We start from the raw sequence: 14,493 nt of genomic DNA on the forward strand, positions 1-14,493 counted from the left end.
AAAAAAAAAACTGGCTGAGCCAAGAACTAACAAGACTACATAAAGCTGGACACACACACGTCACAGTGTGGTGATAGGTGTCTAGGAGAGACTACAGCAGTAGGGCAGGGACAAACATCACATTAATCTGTTTATAAACTTGTGTTTAGGAGCTGTTTGGGTTCCGGAATGGCTTTTCTCTTCTGTTTTTGACTCTCTCAGCCACCGTAGATGTCCTAGACACAGACCTATGACAGGGCAGCACTGCTCACGATACAAGACGTTGCATGGCATGGAGTGTTGTTGGGAAGTGGAGTGTGTATGTGTGTGTCGTGGTACCGTAGTACTAGGCCGGTCCGTTTGCCAAGGATGGTGTGTCTCTGTGGGGAGAGTGGAGGAGGTGGTGTCAGCGAAGAAGCAGGTACACAAGACAGAGACACAGATACACACTTACTTTGTGACGGCGGCAGGCTGAATTTTGAGGGGAGCAGCGGTGGCATTGAGAGGGTCTCCTCCACCCATCACCCTCTCTTTCTCCTTCATCTTCTCTTTCTCCTTCATCTTCTCTTTCTCTCTCATGTCAGCCTCACTGTAAGAGTAGAAAGACATAGGTAAGAACATATTGGCAGTGTCTCAAATCACACCCTCTTCCCTGTATAGGGCACTATTATTGGCCAGAACTCTACAGTGCATTCTGAAAGTATTGTTACGAAACAGCCTTATTCTAAAATTGTTTCAATTGTTTTATCCCCTCAATCTACACACAATATCCTATTATGACAGAGGAAAAACGTATAAAAAAAAAAAACAAATAAAATAACATTTTTGCAAATTTATAAAAATCTTGGGTATGACGCTACAAGCTTGGCACACCTGTATTTGGGGAGTTTCTCCCATTCTCTGCAGATCCTCTCAAGCTCTGTCAGGTTGGAAGGGGAGTGTTGCTGCACAGCTATTTTCAGGTCTCTCCAGAGACGTTCGATCGGGTTCAAGTCCGGACTCTGGCTGGGCCACTCAAGGACATTCAGAGACTTGTCCCGAAGCCCCTACTGCATTGTCTTGGCTGTGTGCTTAGTGTCGTTGTCCTGTTGGAAGGCGAACCGTCGCCCCAGTCTGAGTTGCTGAAAGCTCTGGAGCAGGTTTTCATCAAGGATCTCTCTGTACTTTGCTCCGTTCATCTTTGCCTCCCATCTTTGTCTCCCAGTCTTTGCAGCTGAAAAAATTATCTTGTTTCTCATGGTCTGAGAGTCTTTAGGTGCCTTTTAGCAAACACAAGCAGGTTGTCATGTGCCTTTTACTGAGGTGTGGCTTCCGTCTGGCCACTCTACCATAAAGGCCTGAATGGTGGAGTGCTGCAGAGATGGTTGTCCTTCTGGAAGGTTCTCCCATCTCCACAGAGGAACTCGGGAGCTCTGTCAGAGTGACCATCGGGTTCTTGGTCACCTCCCTGACCAAGGCCCTTCTCCCCCGATTGCTCAGTTTGGCCAGGCACCCAGCTCTAGGAAGTCTTGTTGGTTCCAATCTTCTTCCATTTAAGAATGATGGAGACCACTGTGTACTTGGGGACCTTCAATGCTGCAGAAATATTTTGGTACACTTTCCCAGATCTGTGCTGCAACACAATCCTGTATCTGAGCTCTACGGACAATTCCTTCGACTTCATGGCTTGGTTTTTGCTCTGACATGCACTGTCAACTGTGGGACCTTATATAGACAGATGTGTGCCTTTCCAAAATCATGTCCAATCAATTGAATTTACCACAGTTGGATTCCAATCAAGTTGTAGAAACATCAAGGATGATCAAAGGAAACAGGATGCACCGGAGCTCAATTTCGAGTCTCATAGCAAAGGGTCTGAATATTAATGTAAATAAGGTATTTCTAAAAACCTGTATTCGCCTTGTCATTACGGGGTATTGTGTGTAGATGGATTAAATAAACAATTTCTTCATCCATTTTAGAATAAGGCTGTAACGTAACAAAATGTGGAAAGTGAAGGGGTCTGAATACTTTCCGAATGCACTGTATGTTGCAGCCCTATGTGGTTCTGACCAAAAGTAGTGCACTCTAGGATTTGAGCGCTTTTGGATTCGCCTCTAGTAGACCCATCAGAACTCAGCATAGACCTAGAGTAGAGAGGCATAGTCATAGGATCAAAGAGGACTATAGGGATGCCCAGCCAAAGGTCAGAGGTAAAAACATACAGTTAGTTTTCATGCAGCTGAACACAAAGCTCAATGCCTTGGTTTGACGTTATCAACATCAGAACTGCAGTCCATTCACTGCTAATAGGGTGGCAGGTAGCCTAGCGATTTGAGCGTTGGGCCAGTAACCGAAAGGTCGCTGGCTCGAAAACATGAGCCAACAAGGTGAAAATCTGTTAATGTTCCCTGAACTTCTTTGGGACAGGGGGGCAATATTGAGTAGCTTGGATAAAAAGGTGCCCAGAGTAAATTGCCTGCTACGCTGTCCTAAAAGCTAGAATATGCATATAATTAGTAGATTTTGATAGGAAAACACTCTGAAGTGTCTAAAACTGTTTGAATGACGTCTGTGAGTATAATAGAACTAATATGGCAGGCAAAAACCTGAGAAAAAAATCCAACCAGGAAGTGGGAAATCTGAGGTTTGTAGTGTTTCAACTCTTTACCTATCCAAGATACAGTGGAAATGGGGTCATGTTACACTTCCTAAGGCTTCCAATAGATGTTAACAGTCTATAGAACCTTGTTTGATGCTTCTACGATAAGGGGGGGGGGGGGGGGGGGGGGGGGATGAGAGGGGATTGAGTCAGAGGTCACGAGCTGGTCACGCGCATTCACATGGGAGGTAGCTTACATTTCATAGCATTTCTGAAGACAAAGGAATTCTCCGGTTGGAATATTATTGAAGATTTATGATAAAAACATCCTAAAGATTGATTCTATACTTAGTTTGACATGTTTCTACGGACTGTAATATGACTTTTCGTCTGAACTTTCGCATGGTACCTGCCAGCAGGTCGTAAGTTTGGATTATGTGCTAAACGAGCGAACAAAAGGAGGTGTTTGGACATAAATTATGGACTTTATGGAACAAATAAAAAATGTATTGTGAAACTGGGTTTCCTGGGAGTGCATTATGATGAAGATCATCAAAGGTAAGTCAATATTTATAATGCTATTTCTGATTTCTGTTGACTCCACAACATGACGGATATCTCTTTGGGTTGATTGGGCTCTGAGCGCTGTACTCAGATTATTGTATGGTGTGCTTTTTCGGTAAAGCTTTTTTGAAATCTGACACAGCGGTTGCATTAAGGAGAAGTTTATCTAAAGTTCCATGCATAACACATGTATTTTCATCAACATTTATAATGAGTATTTCTGTAAATTGAAGTGGCTCTCTGCAAAATCACCGGATGTTTTGGAAGCAAAACATTACTGAACGTAACGCGCCAATGTAAACTGAGATTTTTGGATACAAATATGAACAAAACATACATGTATTGTGTAACATGAAGTCCTATGAGTGTCATCTGATGAAGATCATCAAAGGTTAGTGATTAATTTTATCTCTATTTATGCTTTTTGTGACTCCTCTCTTTGGCTGGTGTTTTTCTGTGGCTATGTACTAACCTAACAATCGTTTGGTGTGCTTTCTTAAATCCTTTTTGAAATCTGACACGTTGGCTGGATTCACAACAAGTGTAGCGTTAATTTGGTGTATTGCATGTGTGATTTCATGAAAGTTTAATTTTTATCGAAATTTATTTGAATTTGGCGCTCAGCATTTTCACTGGATGTTGGACGCTAGCGTCCCACATATCCCAGAGAGGTTAAGCAAGGCATTTGCTCCAGGGGCGCGGTACTACTATGCCTGACACTTTAAAACAATACATTTCACTGCACCTATCTGGTATATGAGACAATAAAAACCTGTCTTTTTTTGTTAGCAGATGTCATCTGTGGCTATGTTTCCATTGGGTTTTGCTCTGCAAAGTGTTATACACTCTGTAACACTCCCATGGCAATACAACTCCACAGGCAACACACTCAATGGCTAGAGACCTCATACACTACATACCCTCTGACTGCAGGATGAAACACTCTGAGGAGGAGAGGAAATTCAGAAGTGGAAGAGAGAAGATGGAAGGGAATGTGGGAGTGGAGGGAAGAGAAGAGGAGTGGAAGACAAGAAATTAGGAGAAGATGAGTAAGAGGAGGAGGAAGGACAGATTTGGAAAGTGAGAGGGAGGGGAGGAGAGAGGAAAAGAGAGAAGGTAAGATGAGGAGTGGTGTAGATACTGGACAGTAAGGCAGGGAGAGGAATATACTGCACGACTGAGAAGAGAATGTGTATGTGTGTGTACCTGGTGAAGACAGCTCTCTCATTGTTGGCGTCCATCCTAAGTCTGATGGTCTCCCGTCCGGCGGTTGTAACAACGGTCTCTGTAGTGACCATTTCCTTGGATACCGTCTCCATAGTAACAGATTCAGTCTTGTCCTCTTCATCACTTTCTGAGCCTCCTGATGAAGAGCTGTCTGATGCTACCAGGGGAGCCTTCCTCGCCACACACACACTCCACACACAAGCTGCAGAGAAAACACACACAAACTTTGCAAATTGAACACACACGGTTACACACGCCATGCAGGGAGAACACACAAAGACTTACAGTTCTTGTCTTGGCTGGGTTTTGTTTTGTCTGACCCACAGATCTCGGAGTCTACTGGAGAAGTGCACCTCGGACCTGTCTCTGAACTAAATACACACACACACGAATTACACACACACACACACACACGAATATAAACCTATACATGAGCAGCAGAATGTTCATAAAGACAGACTGAAATGTGGCTACACTCACCAGCAGAAGGGCTGAAAGTCAGTGAACTTGGCCCAGCCCTTCTCTGCAGTTATGGGTTGGGGGGCGGGGCTGCCCCATGCATCCACGCCCACTTCTGACTTGGGGGCAGGGCTGTCCCATGAGTCGACGCCTACTTCGGACTTGGGGGTGGGGCTACCCCATGGGTCTACGCCCACTCCTGATTTAGAGGCGGGGCTACCCCACGGGTCTAAGCCCACTCCAGGTGTGGGGGCAGGGCTACCCCATAGGTCTACGCCCACTCCAGACTTGGGGGTGGGGTTAGCCCATGGATCCATGCCCACTCCAGGAGAGGGGGCCTTAGAGTTCACCTCCCCGAAACTAGCCGCCCAGCCAGGGCCTGAGGAATAAATACAACTCAGAGCTGAGGACCAGACACACAAACAAAACAAGAAGAACCAGAAATATACGCATCGACTACCACAGCAACACACAACCAAAGAAAATGATAAACACATACAACCACAAAAACACCCCATGAACAAAAACACATTATATACCCACACACAAGCAGACCTGTGTTCAAATAGTCATCCTTACTCTGTGCAGTCTCAGTCTGGCTGATGTTCTCAGTCTGGCTGATGTTCTTGCTGTGTTCTGTCTGACCTGTGACCTCAATAGGCACCTCCCACTCCTCCGTTTCAGAACCTGTTGAGTTACCAGCAGTATCGCTCACCCCATCACTCTGAGCCGCTCCAACAGACGTCCGTGACCCCCCAAACCTGAGAGAGCAAGACAGAGAGCGTTGTATGTGTACCTGGTCCTGGTGTGTTGTATTCTGGTGTGTCGTATTCTGGTCCTGGACCTGGTGTGTCGTATTCTGGTCCTGGACCTGGTGTGTCGTATTCTGGTCCTGGACCTGGTGTGTCGTATTCTGGTCCTGGACCTGGTGTGTCGTATTCTGGTCCTGGACCTGGTGTGTCGTATTCTGGTCCTGGACCTGGTGTGTCGTATTCTGGTCCTGGACCTGGTGTGTCGTATTCTGGTCCTGGACCTGGTGTGTCGTATTCTGGTCCTGGACCTGGTGTGTCGTATTCTGGTCCTGGACCTGGTGTGTCGTATTCTGGTCCTGGACCTGGTGTGTCGTATTCTAGTCCTGGACCTGGTGTGTCGTATTCTAGTCCTGGACCTGGTGTGTCGTATTCTAGTCCTGGACCTGGTGTGTCGTATTCTAGTCCTGGACCTGGTGTGTCGTATTCTAGTCCTGGACCTGGTGTGTCGTATTCTAGTCCTGGACCTGGTGTATCGTATTCTAGTCCTGGACCTGGTGTGTCGTATTCTAGTCCTGGTGTGTCATATTCTGGTCCTGGTGTGTCATATTGTTAATCTAAGTGTGTGAATGTGTGTGTGTGTTTGTATACCTGGTCCTAGACTTAGTGTGTGTAGTATAGTTGATCTCTCTCTCCTCCCAGATATCTTCCTCTTCGTTGTCATCAAACGACTGGATCTTCTCCTTGGTGCAGGCCTCAAATGCTGCAGTCTTAGCCTGCACATGCATGCACACACACCACAACGTATGCGTATAGATCCCTGCATAACTGTACCTGTTGACCAGTCTAGTAATGACTCAGACAGTAGATTTCAAATGGATGCTCTTAGGAGAGAGGCTATGGACTCTGTCACTCACAGTGTCCTCTGTGTCCACGTTGAAGTTAATCTCTGCGATCCGGTCAAAGGTGGCACTGCCGCACACAACATACACACAATCAAGTCAGAACCACTTAGAGGACTTACTTGATGCTGTGTGTGTGTGTGTGTGTGTGTGTGTCTTACTTGATGTTGTCGCCGTGTTCTGAGAACTCGTCGTCATTGAAGCCAAACTGATCCACAAAGTTAGCAGTGATCTGCTGGATCTGGTAGTCTGAGAATGTCTGAAAGACAGCACACATAGAAAACAGAACTGGATTATGGTAACTACCATGACAGAGTAGGAGCAGTAGATGACTATCTGGAAATACATGTAAATGCATGTGTGTGTGTACTTGTTGCAGTGACAGCTCTTTGGGGAAGGGACTCTGTCGATCATCGTCTTCACTGGAGGAGCGCAGGTTGTGAGACACCTGGAACACACAAGGCCAGGGGTTTTACATGTATGAATGTGTGTGTGTGTGTATGTGTGTGTGTGTGTGTATGTATGTATGTATGAATACCAGGTCTACAGTGTTCTTCCTGTTGATCTCTGTCAGGGCCTGGTCTACAAAGGTCTCCCAGCGCCCCTTGCAATCCACAAGCAGCTCTGCAACACACAGTCACAGTAGAGACAGCTTCACACACAGACAGTTATTCTACAATTGGTTTGTTATGTCCATAACCCAAAGTAACCCACACAGCCCTACCTGTAATAAGGCTGCTGATCTGGCTGTGTACTGGTCCCTTCTCCATGCTACAGACTACAGTGTTGGCGATCCTAGTCAGGTGACCCATGTAGCCTCTCCTCATGCCCCCCTCCGCCCTGAGAACATACACGTTCGTGCCAATATGTAACACACACAATTATATTTATGAACGTTAACACACTATACTAGTGATAAACCAATCACAGATGACAAAACAGGTTAAAAAACAGCTGATTTGCTATCTGTTTAACAGTTTTAAATATCTTACTGCATCTTATCATTCTCCTCCCAGGCCTCCAATATCCTCAGAACCAGACGACAGTCCTGAAACAACTGCAGATGGGGGGGGGGGGGAGAGTTACTGAGACACACAGGCAGGCAGAGAGAGAGAGAGAGACAGACACGTACATGGGTCACCAGTGGGTTGTGTGTGGAGATGTCGGGAGGAACAGAGGGCAGTGGGAGTGTAGGGCCAGGCGAGGCCTGCTTCTCCTGGGGCTCCTGCTGAGGCCTGGGATTTTCCTGGGTAACCAGGGGTCTCTGCTCCTGGGCAGAGTGGCTGAGGATGGCTGCCACACACAGCTCCACTTGGAAGTGCAGGAAGTTGTTCCAGGTGTACTTAAAGAACAGGTCCTGCAACACACAACAAAAACAGCTTAACGGATAAAAGAGGTAAAGGTGTATACAAACCAGGACATGGTGTGTGTGTGTACTGACCAGTAGAATGTTTATGGTGTTGAGTCTGCAGAGCTCCAGTGTGACAGTGTTGTTATAAATGGTGTTGTTACAACAAATGTAATAACTGGTGTTAGTGGTCTGTAGCAGAGAGGCCATCAGTCTGGCCACATGGAGACGACAGTTACCCAGTGGCACCTCCAACACACCTAGACTGGTAAGCATGGGGGTCACCTACAAACACACACACACGTCAATGAGTTTTATGATGTGTTGAATAGTTGACATTACAACTCTGAAACTATACATGGCATAACAGTGCAAGACTGTATGGGGTGACTAAGTCAGAGAATACAGGATGTGTGTCTGTTGAAGGTGTGTGTTTGCGTGCGTGTGCAAGTTTACCCTGGGCGGATCCAGCAGTAGTTGGTGGTAGTGTGTAAGGTGGGGTTGGATGGCCTGCAGGATGCTACTGTTGACACACCTCTCATGTCCCTGAACACACACATCCAACATACCCTCCACCCTGGAACACACACACAGGTAAGGTAGGTATCTTTAGATAAGCATCTAGATCAGTCACAACTTTTCCATTTACACCCCCTACCCATGGGCAGTAGCTACTGAGAAATGTCTTCCTGTCATAAGAGGAAATGTGTGCGTGCAGTGAAACCAAAAAGAGGCTGTGACCTCATTCCTATACATCCCAACTAATAGAGAGCAATATTAATGTATTATTCTTGAAGGCAATAACGGAGGCTAACTCCGCCATGGCTCGTTGGCCAAAGCCTATTGGGAAATGAATGGGGTTTTTGGATAAACTCTGAAAATAAGGTATGCGGTAAACACAGGCTTAAAAGGGTAGGAAGCATGAGTTTTTGCTCACCAATGTAACAACACGGTGTGGTCAAAGACTTAGTAACTTAGTTATAGGTAACCAGATCGTGACTACAAGTACAAACATGGTTTTGTTTTTGGGTCATTACATATTTAATACATTATTTCCAGATATCTTCTAAACAACCCACAATGCACTATTTCTCAATATCACATGGAACATCTACTCTGTGCTGCCTAGTTCGTATGCTAGCTCGGCAGCTTGCTCAAGCTGGCTAACGTTAGCCACTAGCTATGCTAGCATGTAATTACATTCCAGACCAAGTGTTGGCGGGGGTGAGCTACAATCCACTGATCAAGAGGAGGTGTGATGTACAAATGGGGCACCTGCGGCATCTCCATGCTCTTTACGAACTTTGTGGCCGTTATCTAGTGGGAACCCATTAGCATGGCAGGCTCTGGTGCCTTCTTGCCGTAGGCTCAAAACAAAATAGAAAAATCATACCTGCATGCTCTAATTGTGTAGTACCCGTTCTTTAATCTGTTCTCCTGTTTGTTTTGTCAACTTTTCAGAATGTTCTCTTTGAAGTAGGTTTCAAGAGTTTTGTAACTTTTCCCACCTTGGATTTGTGCTATCACGCTAGTTAACTGACTCCTGGAATCTATTTTATATTTCTCACTATATGGCTATTGGATTTCCCTGACTCTCCCTCGGCCCAGCGAAACGCCCGCCTACCACTCGCTTTGGTAGCCAACTCAGCTTGCACTCTTAAAAGTTTTACCATCGGATGGACCCAACACTTCAATCTGTAGGTCTCTGCTCGCTCTTTGCTTTTAATCTGCGGTTATGTTTAAGTTGTGTTAGTTGTGGTTGGCTATGCTAGTTGGCTAAATAGCTAACATTAGCTGGCTGGCTAGCTTGCTCGCTAAGATAACTGCATATAGCGAACATTCTTTGAAAACTGGTTAGATGGCTTTATGCATTTCCAAAACTTAAATTTACTTTAATGTAGCTGTATGCTAGGTATTGATAACAACAGGCTGACTATTGCAGTGCTAATGTAACGATAGCAGGCTGGTAGGGCTAAAGTTAGCAGGCTAGTTGGCTAGCAAGTTGATTGAAAACAATTAATTATTTAAGTACTTGCTTGTAAATTGGCAGAAAATTACATTCAATCCAGTAGTCATGAGTGCAAATTCTTTGGTTTAATTTGAAGTTATACATTTGAAGTTATTTCTGTTGGAGTTTACATTATAGGGAATAGGCTGGCTTGCTGGGTCCTCCATAACAGGCTGACTACGCGTTGCGAGCGGTGCAAAAATACATTTAGAAATCTATATTATTCAATTACTGCACCCACACTGCTCGCGCTCGCCAACGAGCGTCTGCGTTACCAAGGGCTAAAATAGAAGTTAGTTCTATTTGTGACACAGATTGCGCTGCTAGTCCTGCCTCTCCCATTGGTTTATAAAAGCAGGTACCCACGTGCCATCTCCTCATTGGTTATACCCACGTGGGTGACTGAAAGACAAACGAGGTCAGTGGCGGTAATGCACCTAATATATGAAAGTTGCCAATCGCAATATAATGTCAAGAGAAGAAAAAGCCTAGAAGGAGGAGAGATGACAAGAACCGATTTGGTTGACTGTTTTATGTGTGGATTAATTGTCGAAGTAGAGGACCTTGTTATTTTACCTGAAATGCACAACTCAATGTTTATATTCCAGGACAAATAAGGCAGCAACAGCAAGCTAGCTAAATAGGAGAAATTAGCTAGCAGGTGCAAGCTAGCTAGCTAAATTGCCATATATGTTTAATGCTTTTAGACCTGTCCCCAAATTAATGTAATTGGTTCAGTTTGTTTTGATATTTTAACCTGTGTGTCGTGATCGCGTTTGGTGTGGGGGGGACAAAATACATTTATGCACGATGGCGTACGCGCGCAGCCGATTTGGGTTCCGTGTAATACATCACATCCCCAGAAAACATTTTCCGTCATGACTTCGGCAATCTTCGGAATTATGATCGTTTTTTTGGTGAATTTTGAAGCATTTATGTAATCAAAACAAGTACGTAAAGGCTTCATAATTCATTAACTGACTGATATTATCTCATAGAACAAAACGTATAAGATTTCCTAAGCCTGGATTAACTTAGACCTTACTTTCTGCATATATCCCAAAACCCCATTAATTTCCCCCATAGGAATGAACCAGAAACAGAAGTAGAAGATGCTAACTCATTTCCCTTTTTTAGTACTGCAAGCTGGCAAGCACTATGCTTTTTAAGTATGCAAGAATAGAACACCCACCCTGGCCTCCTGATTTCCAGTAAGGTTAGAAGGATTTGAGTTCCACAGATGATACAGCTCTCTGTCCTCTCTCCCACAAACATGTTGTCCAACAGCTGACCCACACACTCCTGCCTGGAGCACACAGGAGCACACAGGGCATAGGATATTACAGGTGTGTGTGTGTGTGTGTGTGTGTGTGTGTGTGTGTGTGTGTGTGTGTGTGTGTGTGTGTGTGTGTGTGTGTGTGTGACTTACGACTCCAGCACAGCAAGCAGAGGGTCAGCCTCAGAGTTTTCTTGGAGCTGATTGGCCTGGTCTCTGCTGAGACGGATGATGTCACACACAGTCTGGGATGCATTTGACTGTTTCTGAAACACACACACACACGGCTGTCGTTACCCCTCTGACAGCACTCTAGTCATCAGTAGAGTGGGTGTGTGTGTGTCGGCTTTACCTCCTCATCTTTCCCAGGGTGGATGAGCTCTATAAGCCTCTGGGCCAGCTGCTCTTCATTTAACCACTGCAGAGGGAACACAAACGCACACGATTACATACTTTACCACACACTGAGGGTGTGTGGATGTGTGTGTGTGTGTGTGTGTGTCGTACGTTGAGTGTGTCCTGTCTGAGAGGAGCAGGCTCTACACAGCTGATGAGGCGTAGCAGGAGGTCCATCATGGCTGATGTGTTGATGTGATTCAGGACCAGACCCAGGAAACCCTCCTTTCCCCGCAGAAAGGAGATCACCTACAGAGACCACAACACAACCACCTGTCAACCAGATCATCTAAAGACCAAAATAAATAATCATACAACAATGTAGGCTATAACAACATCATACAACAAAATTATTACAACCAATATTATCTACCCAAGTAGGGCCCTATAAAAATCATTCAGTTTAGATTTTCCCAGGTTTCCATTTTTCACACTCAAAATCATCCTTTTTATAGAAAAACAACAAAATTGGATGTTCTAAGTCCATAACAATGCTTAAAACACATTGTAGGACAATATTTCCCAAAATCATATAACCTGTAGGACTAGGCTACATATACAGTACCAGTCAAAAGTTTGGACACGATTACTCATTCAAGGGTTTTTCTTTATTTTTACATTGTAGAATAATAGTGAAGACAAAACTATGAAATAACACAAATGGAATCATGTAGTAACCAGAAAAGTATTAAACAAATCAAAATATATTTTCAGATAGCCACCCTTGCTTTGATGACAACTTTGCCAAGAGTGTGCAAAGCTGTCATCAAGGCAAAGGGTGGCTGCTTTGAAGAATCTCAAATATAAAATATAATTTGATTTGTTTAACACTTTTTTGGTTACTACATGATTCCATGTGTGTTGTTTGATAGTTTTGATGTCTTCACTATTAATCTACAATGTAGAAAATAATACAAATAAAGAAAACCACTGGAATGAGTCGGTGTGTCCAAACTTTTGACTGGTACTATATAGATATAAAAAAATTTAAGCAATGATGAATAAGCATTATTTCGCAATATGATTTTCTCTTCTCCCAGGCAATTGGACGGTACCAATTCTATTTATCAAATACATTATTATTATTTTTTACGGCCAGCGGAAGTCCTGGTGCACACACACACGCCGTTTCAGAAAGTTGCAGGAAAATACGAATAACTGATGCATTTTCTAATTAGATCAATACATTTAGTTGATTTCCTACTAAGTGCAATACATTTTGAATATTGTTGAATTCTGTTTTAATGTCTGGATTCCATGCGCATTTTCCACAACACAGATTTTTTAGGGCTCTACACTAAAGAGAGGAAACCTTCCTTCTTCTGAATGAATCACCGCCACAATGAAACTACAACACAACCAGAATAAAATGATCAACTGTGTGAGAGAGTTGGTGTTACTGTACCTGTTCGGTCTTGCGTGTGATGAGGTTTCCGATGGTCTTGCTGAAGAAGGACGCAAGAAGGGGGTTGAGGGGAGGGGGCTGCTCCAGGAAAGAGTACAGGGTATCCAGCAGGAGCTTCTCTCCACCCAGCTTATCATTTATCACCCCCACATCACTCGTCAGCAGCTCACACGCTATGTTAGGGTGCCTGGAACACACACACACTCAGCAAAGTATCCCACTGACTGACTGACTGATAGACAGTGTGTGTGTGTCTCTACTCCTCTTGGCCTCCAAAGTTTTCTGAGCAAAAATTTAAAAAAATAATAAATAGAATTTTAATTGTTGGACATAAAAGACTAAAAACACCAGGAAATCAGCTCCAAGTGATTTAATTTTGGAAATCAATTCTCAAGTATTCAAGTATTACTTTACAAAAGTAAGCAAGGTTTGAAATGATTATGTTTTAGTCAAATATTATCTCTGTTTGGGCTTCTTGCGGGCAATTTGCCATCTATAAATGCTTTGTAATTATGTTCCGGCCCCCCAACCTGCGGCTGAATCTAGTTGATGATCCCAAATCCACTCACTTAAAACGTCTTGTTTCTTCCAGGCCAGCAGGGGGCTCTGTGGTGATGAGGTGCAGCAGCTCCTGCATGCAGGTGTCCTGGGACAGGAAGACAAGCAGCCTTGGGCCCAGAGAGGAGTGAAGAGACACTCATTAGCATGACACCATTTCCTATTTGAAATGCTCAAACTAATGCTAATAAACAGTTTCTATGGCAGATGTTAATGCTGAAGGATAACCTGTGGTTTTGGGCCTTGCACTCCTGTAGTACGTCCTCCTCCTCCATGAGCTCAGTGAGTGTGACATCATCCTTCTCCAGCAGGGCCTCCAGCTGGGACGACATGTGCAGGTCAAACTTCCAGAACATGGCTGCAGCTGCAAGGAGAAAGAGTGAATAGAAAGTCATCCTCACCAACTGTGTATCAAAGGTTTTGCAACTTTACATTTCCTGCTCGGTCTGGAGTGTGATGAGGTTCGTTCCCCACTGGGGGGGGGGGTTACCAAAGTAATGTGTGTCCTTGGTCAGACCTCTTCAGTCATTTGTCGTCTCAAAGACCCAGGAAGGAATGGTCACCTGCATGGACGATTACACACAGCCAGATACACACACACACACCCCTCAGTTTACAGAGGAAACACATTAAACCTATAGTGAAACAGATATAGGTTAGATTGCACCTTTAAGTGAGAATGTGTGTGAGTGTTTACCTAATTAATGTGTGTCCTTGGTCAGACCTCTTCAGTCATTTGTCTCATAGACCCAGGAAGGAATGGTCATCTGCATGGACGATTACACACTCACACCATTGGCGCACACACACTGATAAACGGTGTGCAAACCGAAAAGGTGATAGAAATGGAGAAAGAATCAGTGGGTTCCAGCACATACACACATCTCTGACTCTCCTAATCTTCAAGATTAGGACGCTGTGCTGGGTAGCAAGGTGGCTAGCTAGCTGCCAATGACTGTCAAATATGTCTGACCATATTAGCTAGTAGGATGTTGTTTGCTAGATAGCTAATTAGACTGCGTATATAGCTAGCCAGGCTGA

General features: G+C 44.4%; 2 protein-coding genes across 3 annotated transcripts in view; one reads left to right on the forward strand and one right to left on the reverse strand.

The window, feature by feature from the left end:
- LOC109889416 (serine/threonine-protein phosphatase 6 regulatory subunit 2) overlaps window positions 1–14,493 on the reverse strand; it is a 15,140-nt gene continuing 647 nt past the window's right edge. The window contains exons 2-26 of one of the 2 annotated variants that reach the window (XM_031822866.1): window positions 14,150–14,261; window positions 13,885–14,015; window positions 13,681–13,816; window positions 13,464–13,562; window positions 12,895–13,081; window positions 11,601–11,738; window positions 11,446–11,511; window positions 11,247–11,359; window positions 11,010–11,123; window positions 8,266–8,386; window positions 7,903–8,094; window positions 7,594–7,818; window positions 7,454–7,518; window positions 7,186–7,301; window positions 7,000–7,085; window positions 6,832–6,909; window positions 6,623–6,720; window positions 6,477–6,531; window positions 6,211–6,335; window positions 5,390–5,571; window positions 4,832–5,189; window positions 4,637–4,722; window positions 4,331–4,553; window positions 434–568; window positions 1–359 (exon numbers count right to left, since the gene is read on the reverse strand). In XM_031822866.1, the coding sequence (XP_031678726.1) occupies window positions 326–359; window positions 434–568; window positions 4,331–4,553; window positions 4,637–4,722; window positions 4,832–5,189; window positions 5,390–5,571; window positions 6,211–6,335; window positions 6,477–6,531; window positions 6,623–6,720; window positions 6,832–6,909; window positions 7,000–7,085; window positions 7,186–7,301; window positions 7,454–7,518; window positions 7,594–7,818; window positions 7,903–8,094; window positions 8,266–8,386; window positions 11,010–11,123; window positions 11,247–11,359; window positions 11,446–11,511; window positions 11,601–11,738; window positions 12,895–13,081; window positions 13,464–13,562; window positions 13,681–13,808 (3,024 nt within the window). In that variant the 5' untranslated portion in view covers window positions 13,809–13,816; window positions 13,885–14,015; window positions 14,150–14,261 and the 3' untranslated portion in view covers window positions 1–325. The remainder of the gene's footprint in view (window positions 360–433; window positions 569–4,330; window positions 4,554–4,636; window positions 4,723–4,831; window positions 5,190–5,389; window positions 5,572–6,210; window positions 6,336–6,476; window positions 6,532–6,622; window positions 6,721–6,831; window positions 6,910–6,999; window positions 7,086–7,185; window positions 7,302–7,453; window positions 7,519–7,593; window positions 7,819–7,902; window positions 8,095–8,265; window positions 8,387–11,009; window positions 11,124–11,246; window positions 11,360–11,445; window positions 11,512–11,600; window positions 11,739–12,894; window positions 13,082–13,463; window positions 13,563–13,680; window positions 13,817–13,884; window positions 14,016–14,149; window positions 14,262–14,493) is intronic. The other variant, XM_020480830.2, reaches the window with a different exon arrangement.
- Window positions 13,890–14,493, forward strand: part of LOC109889417 (dnaJ homolog subfamily A member 2-like) — a 14,397-nt gene continuing 13,793 nt past the window's right edge. The window contains exon 1 of the mRNA XM_020480832.2: window positions 13,890–13,913. The gene's annotated coding sequence lies outside the window, so the exon portion shown is untranslated. The remainder of the gene's footprint in view (window positions 13,914–14,493) is intronic.

Source organism: Oncorhynchus kisutch, linkage group LG4, assembly GCF_002021735.2.
Source record: "Oncorhynchus kisutch isolate 150728-3 linkage group LG4, Okis_V2, whole genome shotgun sequence".
NCBI lineage: Eukaryota > Metazoa > Chordata > Actinopteri > Salmoniformes > Salmonidae > Oncorhynchus > Oncorhynchus kisutch.